Here is a 10,114-nt window from a genome sequence, read left to right on the forward strand (position 1 = left end):
ATCCACCCGGCATGCCCACTAGGGGGCGATGCTCTGCCCAGCTGGGGCATTGCTCCATTGTAACCGGAGCCATTCTAGTGCCTGAGGCAGAGTCTATGGAGTCGTCCTCAGCACCCTGGCCAACTTTGCTCCAATGGAGCCTTGGCTGCAGGAGGGGAAAAAAGAGATAGAAAGGAGAGGGGGAGAAGGGTGGAGAAGCAGATGGGTGCTTCTCCTGTGTGCCCTGGCCAGGAATCAAACCTGGGACTTCAACATACTGTGCCGATGCTCTACCACTGAGCCAATTGGTCAGGGCCTGTTTTACATTTTTATTTATTTATTTATTTATTTATTTATTTATTTATTATATATTTTTACATTTTATTTATTTATTTATTTTTTGTATTTTTCTGAAGTTGGAAACGGGGAGGCAGTCGGACAGACTCCCGCATGTGCCCGACCGGGATCCACCCGGCATGCCCACCAGGGGGCGATGCTCTGCCTGTCTGGGACATTGCTCTGTTGCAACCAGAGCCATTCTAGCACCTGAGGCAGAGGCCACAGAGCCATCCTCAGCGCCCGGGCCAACTTTGCTTTAATGGAGCCTTGGCTGCAGGAGGGGAAGAGAGAGACAGAGAGGAAGGAGAGGGGGAGGGATGGAGAAGCAGATGGGCGCTTCTCCTGTGTGCCCTGGCTGGGAATCGAACCCGGGACTCCTACATGCCAGGCCGACGCTCTACCACTGGGCCAACCAGACAGGGCCTGTTTTACATTTTTAACGTTAGGTATTATCTCATGACATCTACCATAGAAGATTAGTGTTTTGTTCTCTTTCAGTTATTCCAACACACACCCACTTTCCTCCTCAATCTTCACAATGTGCTGTATTATGATTTTGATTAAAACAGTATTCAGTGTTTAATGTTTTCATAAAAATTAATATAATAATATAATATATTATTATAATAATATTATAATTAATAATATATAATTAAGTTATAATAATATAATCAGAGTTTAACTGTATAGTATACTATGAGATAACAAAAGGAACACCCCCACCCCCATCAGGAGTTAATAAATGCCTTATGTTGTTAGTCTGGCTTTGTATGTGTGCATTACTAATTCAGTTCTGGACTCGGAATTGAATAGCTCTCCTCTCAACACAGCTAAAAACAAATCCTCCAGTAGCTTTACAGGAAAGAGTACATGACATGATTTAGATATGTCTTTATTCACCTACCATTTCATTAATAATTAGCTGGATATAACTAAATTTGAAATTATTTTCTCTTGAGATGTTGAAATTAATCCACTGACCTTTTGGTTTCTAGAGCTGCTATTGAGAAATTCAATTTCTTTCTGATTCTTTATACTTTGAATGAAATCTCCTTTTTTCCCCCTCTGGGGCTTATAGGATCTTCTTGTCCCCAGTTTTCTGAAACTTCAGGATAATGTGGCTTGATATGAGATTGGATATTTGGTAGCTTTCTTCAATCTGGAAACTCTCATTCTTTATTTCTGGGAAATTTTCTTTAATTATTTCTTTAATGTTTTCTTTCCCTGACAACCAAGTTGAGAAAAAAAGGTGGAGGGCTCAGGTTGAATAGTGAGCATTCTCATATACTGTATTTTCAATAGAGCATCTCTCCTGCCAGGGTCTGGTGGGCCCTTTCCAGAGACCCTTGTCCTCTCTCCAGAATAGAACCCTCCAGTCTCCTACAGGCCACGGCTCAGAAGCTATGCTTCTCACCTAAACTTTGACAAGATCCCCCTAGTTTCCTTTTTTTTTTTTAAAGAATTTATTTATTTATTTTACAGAGACAGAGAGAGAGTCAGAGAGAGGGATAGACAGGGACAGACAGACAGGAACAGAGAGAGATGAGAAGCAACAATCATTATTTTTTCATTGTGACACCTTAGTTGTTCATTGATTGCTTTCTCATATGTGCCTTGACCATGGGCCTTCAGCAGACCGAGTAACCCCTTGCTCGATCTAGCGACCTTGGGTCCAAGCTGGTGAGCTTTGCTTAAACCAGATGAGCCTGCACTCAAGCTGGTGACCTCGGGGTCTCAAACCTGGGTCCTCCACATTCCAGTCCGACGCTCTATCCACTGTGCCACCACCTGGTCAGGCGATCCCCCTGGTTTCCGCTCTGCCTCCCCCCACCCCCGGAACCCCCCCACCCCCGCCCCCGCCACTGCCTCAGGTCCGTATTCTGGGTGTGAATCGGATTGTGTCTTGGTTTCTCCACTGCCAGCTTAGCGTTAGGCCTTCCCCTCCTGGCCAAGCCAGTCATTTCTTGTCCGTGGGCTTTTTAGTTTCCAAATTTTGTTGCCATTTCCTTCTCTCCTATTTTTGTCCTTGTGTTATTTATTATCATTTTATTGTTATTGTTATAGTGTTGTTTTTGAATGTTTACTGTTTTAATATTTTAGTTAGACTTTTGGGAGACTATAGAGCTAAATGCTTTTTTCAGTCTTCCATCTTTAACCAGAAATTATGGCTGAAAAAAAAACACAAAACTTGGTTTTTGTTGAGAAAACTGAGGGGAAACTGGTAAATTAGGTGTGTGTGTGTGTGTTTTAGGATAATAGAAATTGTCATTGAATGGGAAATGCTTTGTGGGGAAGTGAGATTTGAGATACATTTCAAAGAAGCAGAAATGGCTTCTTAGAGCACAGTAGAATGCCATGGCGAAGCAGCTCTCAGGTTTCTCTTTACTGTGACATTTCCTGATCTTAAAGGACTTTCTACTAGAAACTCAGAAGCCAGAAGGCTAATTAGTGACTTTGTTTTTCAGATGGTGTCCTCTGATCAAAGCCCACTTTCCTTCCTGCCCACAGAAGCTCAAGCACAAGTGACCCCACCGCCCCCTTACCCCACAGCCCAGGAGCTCCCCCAGCCTCTCCTGCAGCCACCTCATCCCCAGGAGCCCCCTGCTCAGCAGCCACAGGCAGCTTCGTCACTGTCACTGCCGCACTCAGACTTCCAGCTCCTCACAGCCCAGGTGAGTCCTAGCAGGTACACTGGTCTGCAGGGAATTCTTATTTTGCCTTGAGTTCCCAACTAAATGATCCCCTTCTTGTTCCCTGAAGGGTTCGTCTTTGACCAACTTCTTCCCAGATGTGAGCTTTGACCAGCAGTCCATGAGGCCAGGCCCAGCCTTCACTCAACAGGTGAGTGATTGCCCTGGGGGCTTGCTTCTCCGAGCAGAGTCTGTTCAGTGTGTTGGACCCACACCAAGCAGACTTGGTGCTCTGCTTTATCTGATAGCAGATGTTCTTGGTGGCTAGGAGAACCTGGAATCTCCCCTGGCCCTAAAATGCTGGCGTTGTCTACCTCATTTAGTGTCAGGCCTCAGCAGAGGAACTATTTTGTTTTCTGTATTTTCTTTTTTTAATTGATTTTAGAGCAAGAGAGAGAAATGTTGATTTGTTGTTCCACTTATTTAAGCATTCATTGGTTGAGTCTTTTTTTTGAGAAAGAGAGAGAGAGAGGAAGAGAGAGAATCATCAATTTATTTTTCCACTTACTTATGCATTCATTGGTTGATTCCTATATGTTTCGAACCTACAATGTTGGCGTAGTAGTACAACGTTCTAGCCAAATGAGCTACCAGCGAGGGCACAGGGTGATAGAAGACTTGTGGTGACACTCTAGTCATAGACTTGTAGAATCATTCATATGGCAAGGGCCATAGCAGTCCACTAAACTGTTGTAGTAAGGAGACATAGGGAGGGGTTAGCCTGCAGGCTTAGTTGCTGTACCCAGCAGTATGTGGCCTCCTAGGAAAGCTTGGTTCTTGTGGGGGCAGGGGTCCTTCCCTAAGATATTTTCATTCACCCTTTTCCTTTTGTTTTTTAATTTTTCCATAACACTGACCATTTTTAATATTCCTAGATTTTAGAATGTTTAATAAGTATGGACTCTAACATGAATTAAGGAGAGAAAAAGCACTTTCCAGAGCTTAATAATAGCAAGATAAATAAAGACTTACTTCCTGAGGAGGCTATGGTACAGCCTCGTGGTAAGAACCAATAGTCCTGCCTTCCTGTTGTCTGGAGAAGCCATTTTAGTCTCAGTGAGTCAGTGTCTCCCAGAAACACTGTGGAAATTTTTACTTTTTGGGGTGAAACTTTTACCTTTGAGAAATTTTTAAAAATTGGAAAATTAATTTCTGAAAAGACACTTAAGGTAGGCCTCAGTTCTAACCAGTTTTCATAGAGGCTTTCTCACAGAAAGGGGCTGCCTGAGGCTCCTCCCTCTGAGTGTCACAAGAAAAAGGTTCTACTTTCTCGTTTTTCTGGAAACCAAAGAGGACAAGAGCCTATTGGCTACATCAGTTCCTTGGTCACGCTTGGGGAGGGTTGACAGGGTTCCCACAGAGGGCAGTATGACTGCCCACAAATCCCAGTATGACTGAGGAGGGAGTTTGAGACTAGCGGGGCACAGGAGCCACAGCTCTTGGTGTCTCCTGGGACAGCTTAGCAGGTCAGGCAGTGTGTGAATGGGGAAACATCTCCCACAGTATAGACCTCAGGTGAGGAACCATCTCTGCATAGTGGGTTCTCACGACAGCGAAGCACTCTGGGATCCTGCAGAGAAGGACTGGAAGACAGTTTGCACTCAGGTTTTGCCCTGGGAGCCCATTGCATTATTCACTCTTCAGAAGCAGAGATCGTTCCTGACAGCATAACCTTTGATGCTTCCAGATGCCCCTGGTACAGCAAGGTCCCCAAGAATCACAGGACTCGTTTCATTTGAGACCAAACCTGTATTCCAACTGTGGGAATTTCCCGAACAACATCTTGACGGGTGAGTATGGACCACTCCTCAGCTTCTTCGCTATTTTTATTTTGCAGTATGTTTACAAACTCCATTGTAAGAGAGTTTAAACAACGTTGAATAAAGCAGAATGTGAAAGTTCCCAGCTCAGCTTTATCTTTTTCAGTTGTAGGTGTGCAGCCCAGAGACTGTGAGGCAGAAAGCTTTTTCTGAAATTAGTTTTAAGTGATTGATAACAGTTCAAATGGAGAAAGCCTGAAAAAATTGGGAGTGTGGAACTGACTGGAAAGAACATAGATTCCAGAGCAGAACTGTAGGCCTGGAAGTGGTTGGGACAGCGATCATTGTCCTGGTTGGGAAGATGACAGGGATAACACTTTGGGGATCTCATCTGTTGTGTTGTAGCCTCGGGCCCTCATGCCTCCTAATTTGCCCTGTTGTTCCCTCTTGCTGCTGCTTCCAGAAGACTCGAGTTCCAGCCTGTTCAAGGACCTCAGCACTGCGCTGGCAGGCATGCCCGAGGTCAGCCTGAACATGGACACTTCATTTCCCTTGGAAGAAGAGCTCCAGATTGAACCCCTGAGCCTGGATGGACTCAACATGTTAAGTGACTCCAGCATGGGCCTACTCGACCCCTCTGTTGAAGAGACTTTTCGAGCTGACCGACTATGAACAGAATGGAACAGAACAGGAGAATTTATATCTGAAACAGCTAAAATAGAACAGAATAGAATGGAGCCAGTTCCACCCCTGGGCTGTAGTTATCTCGGGCTCTGACGTGGAAAGAACCAATTCCATGGCTCCTAGCTTTCCGATGGGGTCCATCCTCACATACTGTGGCTTATTTTAGACCAGAGCTATGCACTGCCTCTCAGGCCTGTGGTGCAGGTTATGTTGCTGCAGGCAGGCTAATTTGGAGCTTCCAATGAGTTGGTCATTACCGTAACCATCACATCTTTTTATTGGCCACCTAGTTGGTCAATGTATCATATAAAAGTAGAAAATATGGAATCGAGGCCCCCATGGCACTGTCTAGTGCTCAGAACCACTGATCTCAGTCAACACTGAAGAACGGACCTGGAGGGTGTGGGAGGCATTCAGTGGCCAGGGCCTTCAGGAGTGGGCCCTGAGCAATGGTACTGCAGCCCCAGATGCTTCTGCTAAGCTAGCTATGTGGCAGGGCGCCTGCCAGCTGGGGGCGGGTGCTCAGGGCAGAGCGGAGAGCCACAGCTCTCTCAGATGCCTTAATGTTAATATGAAGAACAATTTGCACCATGAGTCCAAGAACAGACTTGAGTTAAGTAAGCTGAATGGAAATTTGTTTTCTTCCCATTTGTAATCTCTTTTCTCCTGCTTCAGTTCATCTTTTCCTTTTTACAAGAGGGAAAGGAAGACTGTTTTATTCAGTCACTGAAGAAAAAATCCCCCAGTAATGGATGAGCCTGAAGAGAAAGCACAGTGCTTCTCGGTGGCTGTGGAAGAAAAGAGGGGGCCTGAAGGTATCTCGCGGACACACAATGTCTTTCAGACAGGCTTTGGACAAGCCTGAGACATGCGCATGCCTCCATGTGCACACAGCACCTGGAGGGAGCAGCTGGACGTTTGAATCAGACTTAGCAGCAGCTGAGCAACAGCAGAGCAAAGCTCTTTTTCTGTGGAATGGGAGAGTTAATGTAACTCCACTGGACCCTGAGCTCCTTGGGGGTGGGCAGGGACTGTGCCTTATTCATCTTGAACCCCTAGTACCAAGTGCCTGGCACTGAACAGGTGCTGTGTTTCTGCGTATTGAATGCATGAATGAATGAATGAATGCATGAATGAATGAGTCTGTCTGCTGGAAGGCAGTCTAATCTTTAGCTATTCCTATTCCTTGCCAAATCTTCTCAGAGCTTTCACTTTTCTGACTCTTGTGCCCGTGGTTAAGTTTGCACTTTAATATGCTTTTAACACTAGGTGACCAAATCCACCATTATGCTAGGCACCTGTCCTCCTCGAGGGCATTGCTCCACAGCAGGTCGGTGCCCGCTGTCTTCAGTGCGCCCAGAATGGCTGAGTAAGCTGAGGCCTCCCAGGTGCTAGGGCCCCACCTCAAAAGTTCTCCCCTCTGAGATCCATGTTTTGCTCTAAATTGCTTTAAAATATTTATTCTTTGAAGTTGAAGAAATTATGTAGTAAAATGAAGGCCTAATTTATGAAACCACCATTAGTCATTAATACCTTAGCATAAAATAGAATTAGCAGATTTCCATCACTGCCTGCTCCCTCTGGCTTAGGCTAGGCCAGCCCCTGACAGAAACCTGAGGGTACAGGGCCTGCTGAGCACCCCTGGGGAGGGGTCTGGGCAGTATTCGGGCATGGGAAACAAGGTGGGTAGGACAGAGACACTGAAGGAGAGGTGAGAAATGCCAGAACCTTCCCCTAGACAGCCACTGCCCTTCCAGGAGATACCAGGAGTGTACCTCCCTGAAGGTAACTAGGCTACTCCCAGCTGCACAGTGTGGGTCTGAATCTAACACTTCTGTGCCTTATCACAAGAGGAATCTGTTATAGGATTCTGTGCTGTTAACCTCTCCAGGCCTTGTTCCATTCCCTTTCTATCTTCAAGGGGATTGCCTGACCTCCAACCTTTCAAACAGCCCTGATGGTGTACAACTCGTCTATTGCTATGGAATCCAAGTCTTCCCACCTCTCATCAGCCCCCAGTCCCCACTGTTGAATTAGGAAATCAAACCAGAGTCCTCCTTGATGAGTGCTGGCTCAGGACACGGCAGATGGCCTCCCCTTTCCAGCTTTATTCCCAGTTGAATTTTCAGATCCTTTTATACTCAAGATTTCTGAGTGGGGCTGGAGAGTGACTGTGTTCAAGTAAAGGCCTTCCCTTCTAATGGTACCCAGCACCCCAGTGTGCCCAGAGAAGCCAGCTCCTTGCTGTCTTTCCTGTGTCCCTGACCTCTGGTCTGGCCTTTCAGACAGGGATGGTGCTAATGTTATAAGAGGCTTTTATTAAAAGTGGCGATTCCAGCATAATTCACTCTTTGCACAGTGCCTTACACGTGGGGGTCATCAGTGTCAGGGTCTCAGCTCTCTTTGCCTGTGAGACAGCCCTGCCTTATAGACAGAGACCCGTAGGCCTACATGATGACTTGTACTGCCCTGGGGGCTTTCTCTGTGCTCCTGGGCCTGGAGGCTCCTAGAAAAAGTGGCTTGTTTGGGGAAGTATAATAATGGAAATAAGGTTTAGCACTGAATTAAATTTATCTTTAGGTCCATCATCCGATCTTTTCCTGTGAAAAGGTTTTGGGCATTATACAACCCACTTTGCTTAGAGGGTGTCAAGGACAACCACAGACAGGTAGTCGCTCTGACCTTCGGCGGGTAAGTCTGCCCTCACTGATGCCTTTAAAACAAACCAGGTGTGATTCTCACCATCTGAAGTGGCTGCATACTAAATATTGAATATTTTTCAATATTTAGTTTTGTTACAAGAAACGGATGGCTGTACTCCTCTCTTTTACTAGCAGTTAAACAGCATAGAACTAAAACCTATCTGTGTTTCCATTTTTTCTTTCTGTACAGTTGTGGTTTTTAGGATGTAAGGTATTAGGAGAACATTTTCTTCATCATGTCAAGATGAACATACATTCTCCTTTGTCCTGTTTCATTTTTCCTAAGTCTACTGTATATTACCTGAGCTGAACTGTTGTGTATTCAGTCCATTTGCATATTTGAAGACATTTCCAGTGCTGACTTGCATCAGTTCTTCTGATTTATGCACAGATGGTTCTGAGCATGTTTCCATTGCTCGTGATGGAACCATCACAGCAACTAACCAGACTTCCCGCCAGTGCCCTAACTCCCAGGTCCCTTGTTAAACAATATTTAAAAATTGGGATTTGTATAAAGTAGCTTCCAAGTTTTATAATGCATCATTTTACATCTTTCGTAATTAAAAGCACAATGAGGTTGTATCTGTATTTGGTGTTTTTATTCAGCCTCAAATGAGATGAATTGGGGGAAAGCCTTTCTGTCTCGCCGCCTCCTGGGCAGCTCAGCCTGCAGTTAAGGATTTCTGGTCCTTGGCTTGGCAGGTCCTGCACTGACCTGCTTGTCATGTGTCCACTCCTGAGAGAAGAAGCTCAGAAAGAATTAGGGCGTGTGGTTCTTTTGAAGCTGTGAGTACCAAGGACAGAGAGTGCCCAGCAGTGCCTGTGTTCCGCCTCCCTCTGCCAGCACCCCTTCCAGACCGCTGCTCCTGCCCTCATCTAAAACCCTTCCCCTGGCCTGACCTGTGGTGGCGCAGTGGATAAAGCTTCAACCTGGAACACTGAGGTCACCTGTTCAAAACCCTGCACTTTGTTGGTCAAGACACATATGAGAGTTGATGCTTCCTGCTCCTCCCCACTTTCTCTCTCACTCTCTCTCCTCTCTAAAATGAATAAATAAATTTAAAAAATTTAAAAACCTCCCCTGGGGAGGTTCTGGCTGCGGGTGGTCCTTCCTCCAGTGCTCCAGGGGCATGGACTGGCCTTTAGCCCTCTCCCCCATCTCACCAAGGACTTTGGCTTTGTTCTCTACCCTAGCCTTCCCCCCCTTCTCCATGTCCCAGCAGGGTTCACAGACCTGACCTAGCCAACAGCCCAGAAACCCACATTCTCAGCTACACCCAGAGCTTCTCATGAAGGTGACTCTGCTGAGCCCTGGCCAGGTAGGTCAGTTGGTTAGAGCATCATCTGATATGCCAAGGTTGCGGGTTGGATCCCTAGTAATGATAAATAAGTGGAACAAATTAATGTCTCTCTCTCTCTCTCTCTCTCTCTCTCTCTTTCTCTCTCTCCTTTCCTTTCTCTCAAGTCAATTTTTAAAAATTTAAAAAAAAAGGTGACTACTGGAATCTTACTCAGGAATCACGTCTCTGACCCTAACTTCCTAAGCCATTGTTTCTACTTTGGTCCACACATACCCTGTTCTTTGAACCCAGTGAGAATTCTATCCCTGTCCCTTCTCTCAGCCTATATGTCCTCTCCTGGCTTCCTTTCCTTCCCAGGCCTGGTCCACTGGGTCAGTGGCCTCTATGATACCCTTACCAGTCCTCCTTGTGTGTGCTCTGACCCTCAGCCTTTCCCTTTCAGGAGCCCTGCTGGAGAAAGACAACAGCCCCACACTACCCACTGACTCAGTCTTCCTGACACCAAGGGGCTCTCCAGACCTCTCCTCAAAGCCCTCATTTCTCTCCTCACAGCCAGAAATTCCAAGCCAATGGAGGGGCGAGGAGTAGCTTCCTCGGTATCAATTATTATAAGTATTATTTTTTATTTGAATATGTCCTTTCTAAGACAAGATACATAA

At 45.8% G+C, this 10,114-nt stretch overlaps 1 protein-coding gene across 3 annotated transcripts in view; it reads left to right on the top strand.

Annotated features, from left to right (window-relative positions):
* The window catches only part of CRTC3 (CREB regulated transcription coactivator 3), a 112,893-nt gene extending 104,157 nt beyond the window's left edge, over positions 1-8,736 (top strand). For 2 of the 3 annotated variants that reach the window (XM_066238700.1, XM_066238703.1), the window contains 4 exons: positions 2,784-2,990; positions 3,079-3,159; positions 4,696-4,798; positions 5,232-8,736. In XM_066238700.1, coding sequence (XP_066094797.1) covers positions 2,784-2,990; positions 3,079-3,159; positions 4,696-4,798; positions 5,232-5,440 — 600 coding nt within the window. In that variant the 3' untranslated portion in view covers positions 5,441-8,736. The remainder of the gene's footprint in view (positions 1-2,783; positions 2,991-3,078; positions 3,160-4,695; positions 4,799-5,231) is intronic. The other variant, XM_066238702.1, reaches the window with a different exon arrangement.
* The last annotated feature ends 1,378 nt before the right edge of the window (positions 8,737-10,114 follow it).

Source organism: Saccopteryx bilineata, chromosome 7, assembly GCF_036850765.1.
Source record: "Saccopteryx bilineata isolate mSacBil1 chromosome 7, mSacBil1_pri_phased_curated, whole genome shotgun sequence".
Classification (NCBI taxonomy): Eukaryota; Metazoa; Chordata; class Mammalia; order Chiroptera; family Emballonuridae; genus Saccopteryx; species Saccopteryx bilineata.